The following is an 11,404-nucleotide window of genomic DNA, read 5'->3' on the forward strand; positions in this document are numbered from 1 at the left end:
ACTTGGTATTTTTTCTTTGCCGGATCAACTGCAACCTATTAGTGTTTAGCCTTAGGGAGTTGTTGAAGTGTGCCTCGTGTATACCAAGAAATTATATGAAAAAAGGGGATGTTGCATTACGACTTACGAGTGAAAACTAACCTCGGAAAAACAAATTGCACCTACTATAACCAGGTTGCAAATGCAAAATGTAGGTAATACAATCTACCAGTACCAGAAATCATTTAAATTCAGACGAATACAGAAAATATCAGATTGCATGCTGTTGGATAACACAAGCCATGGATACAGGTTCAGCTGAGAAAATAACTACTAAGCAAGCACAGAAAGCACAAAAAGTATGGCAACTATTCTTACAGGATAGTGAATCTAGTTTTACAGAAAGAAAATTGTAAGCAATTTTCAAAAGGCTCCTACTTCTGAAGGCTAAACAGCATTTCACAAAGTCTATCATCATGCTCCTTTGTTCTGAGACCCTGCAGCATTTCCGCTCCTACTTCCGAAGGATAAACAGGAGTACACAGGCATAGAATCGCCATGTGTGCTATCGCTTGGCACCAGTATATGCTTCACGCCGGGAGTGAGCTTCACCGGTCCTGATCTCTTCTGCACACTGCGACAACTAGAAGAAGCATTGGAATTGTCAGGAACAGCTCTCCTCATTCGGTTCTCTGTATTTCTGGACAGAAGGGCTGCATCTCCTGTGCTGTTGGAAACTTCTTGAATTACCTGGCCTGGATGGCTGAGTGTATAACTCACAGAGTTAAGAGGGCAAACGGACGACCTTGCTGAATGCACAACATGTTGACGAGGTAAATCGGCATGGAACACTGAAGGTGGTGTCCTTTGCTGTCCGGTTACAGGCAAAAATGGTGCTGCAGGTGGTTCATCCCCAGCGAAGGGATCAGAGAAATAACGCCAAGGACGCGGTGTATTCTGATGGAATGCTGCACTGCTATGATTCGGAAGAGGTGGACACCCCAATAGAAAAGTCTGATTGGTCCGTGAGTTTGAAAAACCACCATACCTGCTTTCATATGGCAATCGATCTCCAGAAAATATATTAGCTGCAGGAAACGGGTGACTGAAATCATGTGGAGTCCTGTACCCAAAATGTGCGTGACTTGTGCTTGCATGATATGTTGAAGCTTGAGTTGTTCTGGTAGAATTTACCGCAACATTGGGGAAACTTTGAGCTTGTAAAGAGAAAAAAGGCTGTCCTTGTGGCAATAATACATTTGCCTTAAGATAGTCATTGGTGGAAGTTCCTGTATGTTTCTGTGCAGTTTCAGCAAACGATTCACCTCTGGTCGTGCAAACTGTAAGATCTTTACCCATCAAACGAACTGTCTGTCCCGTAGAAGGACTACACTCGTGCCCCACGTTCAACTCAGAACGAGAATATAACTCCGTGCTGTGAGACACATTACATTCACGAGAAAGCTGGGAGCCAACATTATTCAGATTTCTGGAGAACCAAGTCTTGTGCTGCGTAAATGAATCCTGAAATGTCTGGTCTGGCAATGCACAAGGATATGTACTCATAGTCATGGTATCATTTACTGAAACATTACTGCAACCCCAACGAGTCTCGGCGAGTTCTCTTAAGCTCAGTGGAGAACCAACAGCATCTATGTCGGAAACATTGATTGCCTCACCATTCAAAAATGTGCCTGCCCATCTTGAACTCTTTATTTTTTCAAAGTCAGAAGCAGGTGGTTGGCTTTCCAGTCCCTGTGAGCCAAAAGATAAATTCATCAAGTTTTCTCCACCAGCGAGCAATTCAGCATCAGAACTTAAAGTTTCATCATGTCTATGCTCAAGATTGGGCACCTCTAAATTTGAATCGTAGGTGCAGCCTAAATCAGTACATTCTGGTGGTGTCATATTCAGATCAATGAATGGAGCAGACATCTCTCTGTTACTAGGCTCAGCAGAGTACTTGTTATCGCAATGCTTATTTGCTTCTTTAGTCTTAGCGAAGGCTTTGTTGGGCATGTCAGAACTACTAGTTTCTGCAGTTACACATTTGTCTCCTTCAATGGACGTGGATGATGTTGACGAAGAGAATGACGATGAAGCCATAGCATCCGAGAACAGCTTGCAGAGACTTTGTTGTTTGGGTAGCTCACAACTCTGCGTCTTACTGCCAATTACACCATCTGCTTCTGAGAATTTGACACCCTTCACTGATTTGCAGCATAGTTCTATTACTTCATGGCCTTTTGAATTGACATGTTTCTCATTGGCCATTTTCACAGATGTGTGCTCTGTGTACTTCAGAATGCCTTGCCTAGGGAGAGATTTTCCCAGATCTCTTGGTTTTCCCACTTTACCAGCTTTGCTATTGTCAATGCACTTCTTTGTGTCAGCCTTCTTCTTTGCATTATTGATCTTCGCCTTCTTCCTACTCCCAGATATATTTTCTCTCTCTTTCCTGCGACGTTGTGAAGCCTCAGGTTTCTGCGATGGGCAAGCATCCAGTCCATCAGGTAAATTTGGATTTTCATGTGCTTCCTACACAATTGAGCAGCATTATTTCAAACCATAAGATACATATAACTGTGAGTGGACCCAGAGATGTCAGACTACAGGTTGGGTCATGTAAAAGTAACAAACAGGTGAAGTGAAACATAAAACTTTTGGTAGAATAATCCAGTATCACACGCAATTATTTACAGCCATGGTCGCTATGCAGCTAACACCACATTACAGGGTAAAAACACATTTGACCCTTAGAAAATATGTACATAGATGATAGACATTTATGTCAAAGTATACTTGTAAAAAATAAAACAAAAACAATATTTGGATCGGGGTAGGGTTGAAAACACGTCGAACGCCAACTAACTGTTGGTCATAGCACATTCATATCCATGATATTATAAGTTGAGTACATTACATATATTCTCCTACCCAAAGTCATATCTGGATGCCATGTTGATTCATCTATACTTTAGTATGAATGGGATGGATAAATATAATTCATTTACACACCAGCCTCTTAAATTTTAGTATGAATTCATATAATGGAGAAAATTCAAATACAAACACAATAGTCAATAAATTGCTAGTCAATATGAAAAGCATAAAAAGAACTTATTCTCAACCAGTCCAATAACAAATAATTCAGACATGCATATCCATTTCTAGAAAAAGGTTTGGAAAATCAGTGGTTACTGTCAGTTTTATAGTTCTGCACCATCAATTCATCTATACCGTTCCAGCTTCCCCATCTCTCAATAATATCTTCTATTTAGATAAGCATTTGTAATACATGTTCCAAAGTACAAACATCATGTATGAGCGAGAAACGAGAGAAGAAAAGCAAGCCATCAAAAGCCATTTCTAGCAAAAGAAATGAAATGGATAGGGTGATTTTCTTTGTAGTGATTAGGATAGTCAAAACATGGACTTATTGAGTACCCAGACAACCAACCATGGGGAATACCTCCAGAACCGATATATTCCCCAGCTATCATGGCGTGCAAGCCTAAACACCATCACCCTCTCCCTTGTACCAGCCACGACGATCCCCTCCGTAACCTAGGCTGTGACAACTTGGTATCAGACTTACCGACCCTCAGCCAATCCCCACCACCATCCCCCATGGCCAACGAGATCAACAAGCTTCTGGGTGAGAAGCTACCCACGCACCAGAAAGAACTTCTGGATGGGCACGCCTTCAGGAAATTTGAAGACATAGAAGCAATCAGGGAGCAAGCAGCAGCCAATCGCCTGGCCATTAGCAGGGTGGCTCCACCAAGGGCCAGTACAGAACAGATGGACAACACAAAGGATATTGCACATTTCGATGTGCCCTAGACAGACCCAAAAGCGGCCCTAGACAGACCGAAAGGTGCAGATACAATTAATGTCGGTAATCAAACCATGTCAATCTAACAGCCTAGATTGCTCCAATGCATGGTGAGCGCTCAACATGTTTAGTGTGCCATTAATATTATGCCAAATATCAACATCTATTAATTAACGTGTAACTAATATCCTTCCTAATATCAACATGCAATTAATTTCCTCCCTAATATCAACGCGCATTACACGTACGCATTTACTAGTTAGGGATCAAAGAAATAAACAGAGAAAAGAGGGAGCTTTACCTCTAGAACCGATCTATCCCCGGCCATCATGGCGCCCAAGCCTAAACCACCGCCTCACCCTCCTACCATCCACAACTATCCCCTCGCTTTAGCCCTCCAACCACTTTACATCTATCCCCTCCGTAACCGGCAGTATATGCATGCCCAATTTCAATCAACATAGTGTTCAAAAAGTGTAAAACTAGCTTCTAAGCAATCCTTTATTCTAATTTCAATATATATATATTTTTATAAATACATGTGCAAGGAAGAATTTATATACCAAAAATTAGGAACAAAAATATGTACACAAATAACATAATGGCATGACTAGCTTGTTGGTTTCCATAATAAATACCCATTCAAAGAAATTTTTGATCTAGGTTATAAGGGAAACCAGATCGAAAACCATAACAACCAGAGTGGCGATATATCTTGTAAAAGCAAGCATGCAAAAAACCAGTACATGGTATCGACACGATGCGAATAACAATCTCCAAAGCTAGAGAGTTTAGTGATGCAACCCAAGTTATCTCAAAACCATAATAGAGGTGGAGAGGACCAGACTCCAAAAGACACCACGAGAGCTTCAAAACAGTCAATGCCAAAACCACCAGCAAGGATCACTAGTAGTCATCATTAAGGAGATGTGCCATTCCAAACCACGCATCCTCACACACCAGAGGGTGGTCATTTCGTAATGCCGATTGAAGGAGATGGGAGAGACTCTGACTTGTTGAACATGTATGAAGGACACACAGAATCTCCACCAAAAGAGTGGTCATTGCCCAAGGGAGTGGGGAGAACAAAGAAATGACATGATCTTGAAGAGTATCACTGATGTAGTTCTCTCCATAGGGAAGGGTGGTCTTTGCCCCATGCTGAGTGTAAGCACTGCATAACAAAGAAAATAGAACAAGGGCACCAAATGGTGGCAAGAGATGAAGAAAAAGAGCAAGCTTACAAGGATGGCTATGTGTGAATGAGTTCACTGAAATGGGCCACCGAGTGAAGCATGGATGGCGAGACTACATGACCGACACGAGGGGTATCACTTGGCAGCATTGCAATGCTATTAGGCGTCACGGCCGAACCCCTCAACAGGACCGCCACCAAGGACGGAAGAATCCGAACCCCTCAATAGGACCGCCACCAAGGATGCAAGGATCTACATGAAAGCTGACGATAAGATTCCATCCTGACACCCCTAGGAAGGTGTAATGACGCCCACGGGCGCCATCATCAACGAGCTTTCACTCAGAACCCAGGAGAATGAAGGTTTGCTACAGCGACGACTACGGGAAGTAAACGACACCCGCGAACGTCACCGCCGCCGGAGCCGCCCAGAGCCGCCCAGAGCCAGCTCGAGCTTACACCCCAGAAAAAAAACCCACATCCTCCAAATCCTCATGTATCCCGAATCAAAGACGAGCATGCTCGCCAGTAGCCAGGTGCGGCCAGGCCAAGCAGGGCGATGCTGGCAGGTTGAGTGAGGTGGAGGGGTGGTTGGTGGAGTGAAACTTGTGGATCTGGGGTGTCCGGCCCACCCTTGGCAGAGCAGGGCTATGGAGGCATGGGTGCGCAAGTAGGCGGGCAAGTTCAATATCGACACACCCAACGACTCTACCATCATGGAGGGGATTGGAGGTAGTGGTTCCCAAGAATGATGGGGTGGTCGAGGCTAGAGGAAGCTAGCAGATGACACGACCCGATGGGGTGGGGGTTGGTGAACGCATCCATCAATCCTAGATCCAACAAGCACCGAGTGTGACATCATAGTAGGAGTTCCTCGTGGTGGTCGATGCGGAAGCGGAGGGGCGGGCAGGATGAGGTGTCAGGCAACTAGAAGAGGAAAAGCACGAGGTGCAGCCATAACCAGCGGGGCACATCACGTGGTGGCGTGTGCAAGTGTTAAAATACGTTGGCTAGCGCATCAGTTCAATATGGTATCGAAGCCACAAGGTCTCGGGATCAAATCCTGGCCAACGCACTATCTAATATAAAAATAGTTAGGATCTAATCTCGATCCCACGACTAAGTTCTTCCTGTACGTCCACAGCCTAGACGTGAGGGGGGTGTTAAAATACGTTGGCTAGTCCATTCCATCAGTTCAGACTTTTGAGAAACTTGGCTAGTGCATCACTTCAATAGCAAGCACTAGAGGTTGACATCAAGGTTGAAATCCAAGCTGAAGTAAGCTCGAGGGAGGGGTGCACACGAGTGTAGGCGAGGGTTAGCGTGCGCTGCCACTGCGGGCCCGATGGACGGAGAGCATGTCGAGCGCATGCAGGAAGCGGCAGCCCGCCGACAGACCATTGAGCCGTCAATTTGGATCAGAAGGAGATGAGAGATGCGGTGGTTTCCTGCCACACCATGGCCAACGTCCAACACCACGACGCGGGCGAGGGAGCATGCTACCGTAGCCGGTCGCGGCGGATCTGAGCAACACCACACTGCATCACCACCTAGACCATAGAGCAGCTTACTGTGCCCAAGAACCACTCTATGCCGCAATCATGGTCCCCGCCACCACCGTTGACTAGCAGGGCTTCACGATGCGGCGGCTTGTGTCCGCCTGAGTTTCTCGCACGGGAGCGATGCGGGGGCTCACCATCCTCAGTAATAAATATTTTTGCAGAACATAAACAAGAACTATTAATTGAAGAAAAGGTAATGTGCATTTTATAACCAAGCTGCTTGTAAAAGAATGTAATTTAGTAAATCTAAAGATCAAATTCGCAATTTGATCCTTGGAGATCCGAATAAGATGAATTATAAAATCTTAAAGGGTGCAAAACATGATGAGCCTTCTATGCATGCACGGTGGTCCAAACAATATTATGGTGATTAGCTCTATATTAAATGTTAATTCATTATACCAGATAGAAATCTTCAAACATATATATCAGATGTGGAGAAATAAGGTTTATATTCCAACACACTTCAAACTTAGGGTGGGTTTAATTGCCCCATCGTGCCTCAGCCACACGCCTACGGTGACTTCGTAAATCTCAAGATGATATGCCGGCTCAGTCTCTCGGAGGTGCTCATAGGGGTAGGGTGTGCGTGTGTGCGTTCATAGGGGTGAGTGTATGCGCGTGCGCGTGTATATGAGCGCTTATGTCTGTACTGATGCTAAAAAAAAACTTCTATCCCATTAATCTGGTCAACCAGATAATTATTGGAAAACTCCATAAGAGAGTACAAGCAGACCATGCATCATGTCAAACATATGGTGACAGGTTGACTGCGACGTACTGGAAACTACCACCATCTACTGAACACAATTCCTATGCATGCTCAAAGGTGTACCGAAACATTCCCACGCCACCTATCAGGCGCATAAATAGATTCACATATTATAGATTTGGTTTTTAAGAAAAAAAATAAATGCTAATGAACGTATAAGGTATGGAATAATGAAGTTTCCTATCCAAGAGAAGAATGCAAAAGATATCGGTCTGGTAAGTGCTTTCTCCACGTCCGTTTCCTATGATAAAGTCTAGTGTATGGGTCCACACGGCTGAAATGTGCAGGAGGTACACCAAGTACGCATGCAGCTCACAACCCACCGTGCATGGTGTGAGAAAAAGGAAACACGATGACGATGTACCATGTACTATGAGATGTGGTACAAATGCTGCAGTACTTGCTAGCCTGTCTCGTGTACAGCCACTACTGGCTTAGCTGGCCATCATAATCTGTTTTTGGTCTTAACTAAGTGTATGAGCAGCGGCAGGTATACATTTCACCAATTAAGCATGAAATAACAATATTTACATATACAAAACAGTAAATAGGTACTAGCAAATGAATTGATGCAACAGAATAGAACACAAAAATCGTTGTAACTTTAGCACTTAGCCAGAAAATCATCGTTCACCTGCCAGCAATTATTAGTACCCACACAACCTCTTAGACGAACTAGTTAGGCCTGGTTCAGATTAGTAGCTGGGTTCGGCACAGTGAATCCTTTACATAAAATATCCTGCGAAGCGACGGGACTGCCCCTATGTAAAGGTACAACTAATTGCTCCCCGCAAATAGCAACGAAATTATCTTCATAAAGTCAACTAAATCTAATAATATCCTCCGATTCCTCATCTCATGGACACGCAAAGCATTTACCCATCCCAAGGAGATCAAAAGTAAAATGATACCAGGGTAAAAAAGCATAGGAACAATAGTAGATGATATGATTGCATTGACAGACAGGCAGTGTTGGGTTTGGGCTGGGCTGGGCTGGATCACGTACCTTTGTGGCCGCGAAATTCCCCTCCGGATCTCGCCCTCCGCTGCTCTCCGGCGCGGCAGCCGCTGCCGTCTCCTCCTGTTCCTCCTGCAGTCTCCTCTTCTGCTTCTTCTGCTCCTTGGCCCGCCTCACGATCGCGCACAGCGCCTCGTCGCCGTCCACCTTCGTTTGCTCGTTGCATCCGCTATCACCGGCGGGGGCGGAGGGAATGTCCAAGGGAGGCGCCGCGGCGAAGAGGTCAGAAATGGACCTCTTCTTCGGCGGCTTCGACTTCCCTGGCGACCTCCTCGGGGACGCCGCCGGCGCAGCAGCAGCCACGGCGGAGGCCAGCTCGTCCGCCCACCACCGGAACCGCGGCGCCTTAATAGGTGGGAGATGTTCGATGCCCAAGGGACGCCGACCCTCCGCCGCCGCCTCGCCCCTCATGCTCGCCGCGTACCCCCTTCGTACAAATCGCAAACGGAGATCAGAAAAAAAAACGCACAGACGACCGCCATAAAAGCCGACGAGACGAGGCTGCGCAGACCAACCTGATGGAGAACGCGGCGGCGGCCATGGATGCGACGTCTCCGCGCCCCCTCGGCGCAAATCTACCCGCGACTTCTCAAGTTTTGGGGGAGACGAGGAGAAGTAGACTGGAAGGAAGGAAGGAGAGGAAAGCGGCGGGCGTTGGAAAGGGAGGTCGTCGATATCTAAAAGACGCAGCAATTACGATACGGAGTTAATACTTCGAGGCGAGGTTTTGATAGCATCGAGGCGAATAATTTACACTTTCCCGCTCTCCCCACCTTTATTTTTGGTACCTCATTAACTATTCGATATATATTTATTTAATGCCTTGCCTGGCACCGGTGTCGTGCGCGAGAGGCCCACGTCCCATTTACTACTGCGGACGGCGACAGGTGATGGACAGCGACTAAATTGTTTTCCCCTTTAATTTCCTGTGGCTGGTGACGTGGCACCATCGTTCGCCGGACCGCATCATGTGATAGCGAGCGAGTAGGTGCAATTTGTTGGGCGCACAATGCTCCGCTTACAATACTCGCAACTGCTGGGATCATGTACATTTTTTGTTTTATTTCAAATACAATATTTGCAAATGCTAGTTATCATGACTTTATAACGCATGAGTATTCTTTTGCAAAAGGAAAAGCATCTCATGACCTTCTTTCTAGTTGTAAAAACAATCAACATGTGTAAAAAGATGTTCTCCGGTGCGGCGGCATTGTCCACACACATGGCATTGCACGAGTCTATGGTTTGACATTTGGCGCTCACGTCATTCTAGTTTTCCAAGCAAAAACGTGTGATTTATGACCTTTTTCAAATAGAGCAATGTAAGATTTGTTTCTCTACAGAAGTTATATTTACATCTCCCCGCTAAAAAAGTGTATAGCACATAAAATTTGAGATGTGTGCTACTGTATAGTGATGAGCACCACGATGTTAGCAATTTCAATCAATAATGATATTATTATTTGTCATTTGCTGGTGCACTCACTGTGTTCGAGAAACTATAGTTTAATGATCATGCTCATTTAAACACATATATGAGATAGTTGGCTAGATGCAATGGCAATATCGTCTATGGACGTCGGAGCACGAGACTACACAAATCTGTGTTGGCGCTCATGTAAACACATGTATATGCAGGTTTGGGTTGGTGCGGCTGCAATGTCCATGCACTCCATTACACGAGGTTATGGCATGGTGAAAGTTCTCATGACTTTCTAACTACGTATGACAAAACTTTGGACAGTTATTTCGACGAAGCAAAGCAATATTTGGCAAAAAAGAAGCAAAGCAATATGACAAAGACGTTTCTCTCGCAAAAAGATATTTACACCTCCCATCCAGCGAAGTTATTCGACATAACAATTAAACTTTTGATATTATCCCTTCATTATAATTAACACCATGTTGTAAGAAATTCCATGCTATTGTACTGTTATGTCTTTTGTTGGGCGCTGGAAGTGTCCAAGACTATGGTTTGGCATTAGTGCTCCAGTAAACATATATGGGACATTTTGCTAGCTGCATCTGCTGGCAAGTCACGCGAACACATGAGATTAGGGGACACTATTGGTGCTCATGTAAACTGATGCATAGGACAATTGGGGTAGATGCACTACAAATATCCATAGGTGACATTATAGTAGAATCCCAGCATTGGTTCTTGCAACTTTCTAACTGCCCACACCAAAACTTTAGTTATTATTTGCAAGAAAGAATATAGGAGAAAAATCCACAAAAGATCCTTGCACCATGTATCTTAGTTATCATCCCACTTTCTTGAATTGAATAGTTTGTGCCAGAAGGTGTGTTTTAAAATCTACAATGTATAGAGAGATAAATCTAGTGGGATGTTGAACATTTGAGATATACAGAGACAAACGACCTTCTAGTTGTTCATGTTGTGTGTAAAGATCAATGTATGTATATGGTATTTTAACAACTTGGAAAACATTACATATATACACAATTAAAAATGTTATTTTTGACATATAATGATGTTAGAAAAATCAACTTAGTTTTAATTCAAAAGGCAACAATCCATTGCATAGTCAAAGTGCATGCAAAATTGGATGCACCTGGGTCCTCTAGACCGAGATTTGTCGCAATGCAAGGGCCTGTGGTAAATCCAAATTCATTGTATGGAGATCCAAAACGCGTCATGGCTTCATACACAATTAATTATTCCAGTGCAAACATATCAAATCAACAAAGAATCCTCTACATCTATATATGACCAATATTAATTACCTCCAGTAACGAAGCAACGATATGGAGGATTTAAAGCAATTACAAAAATATTTGAAAACTTAAATCCAATTTATGCCATGAATGAATGCTCATGATTCTTCTAGATTAGTAAGTAATAACCCATGTCAATACTGAAAAAAATCACATGACGTAACAACGGGCACGCACCATGTCAACAAGACAAGCTTGCTCAAATTGAATTGCCATCATACCAAATATGCTTAGTTGCAGGTTTTGAATAAGTAAGCAATCCACGTGGCCACACCAAACATATGATATAAGTATTATACCA

General features: G+C 44.1%; 1 protein-coding gene across 4 annotated transcripts; it reads right to left on the reverse strand.

Annotated features, from left to right (window-relative positions):
* Nucleotides 1–211: 211 nt before the first annotated feature.
* LOC123060602 (uncharacterized) lies at nucleotides 212–9,083 on the reverse strand. Of its 4 annotated transcripts, none has more exons than XM_044483382.1 (4): nucleotides 8,880–9,083; nucleotides 8,353–8,791; nucleotides 1,834–2,517; nucleotides 212–1,734 (listed from the first exon to the last, which is right to left on the reverse strand). In XM_044483382.1, exons 1-4 carry the CDS (start codon nucleotides 8,903–8,905, stop codon nucleotides 454–456), a joined length of 2,430 nt encoding a protein of 809 aa, XP_044339317.1. In that variant the 5' UTR covers nucleotides 8,906–9,083; the 3' UTR covers nucleotides 212–453. The 4 variants fall into 4 exon arrangements, with proteins under 4 accessions (XP_044339317.1, XP_044339318.1, XP_044339316.1 ...); XM_044483383.1 differs by having other exon boundaries at nucleotides 212–622; nucleotides 730–2,517; XM_044483381.1 differs by having other exon boundaries at nucleotides 212–2,463.
* Nucleotides 9,084–11,404: the final 2,321 nt, after the last annotated feature.

This window comes from Triticum aestivum, chromosome 3A (assembly GCF_018294505.1).
Source record: "Triticum aestivum cultivar Chinese Spring chromosome 3A, IWGSC CS RefSeq v2.1, whole genome shotgun sequence".
In the NCBI taxonomy this organism is placed as follows: Eukaryota; Viridiplantae; Streptophyta; class Magnoliopsida; order Poales; family Poaceae; genus Triticum; species Triticum aestivum.

What these genes read in the sequence shown, in the direction of transcription:
- LOC123060602 (XM_044483380.1), bottom strand. Translation starts at nt 8,905, where the DNA reads ATGGCCGCCGCCGCGTTCTCCATCAG. An exon ending in GCCGCCGCGTTCTCCATCAG is followed by an intron (nt 8,792 to 8,879) that starts GTTGGTCTGCGC and finishes ATTTGTACGAAG; the next exon opens with GGGGTACGCGGCGAGCATGA. An exon ending in GGAATTTCGCGGCCACAAAG is followed by an intron (nt 2,518 to 8,352) that starts GTACGTGATCCA and finishes TCAATTGTGTAG; the next exon opens with GAAGCACATGAAAATCCAAA.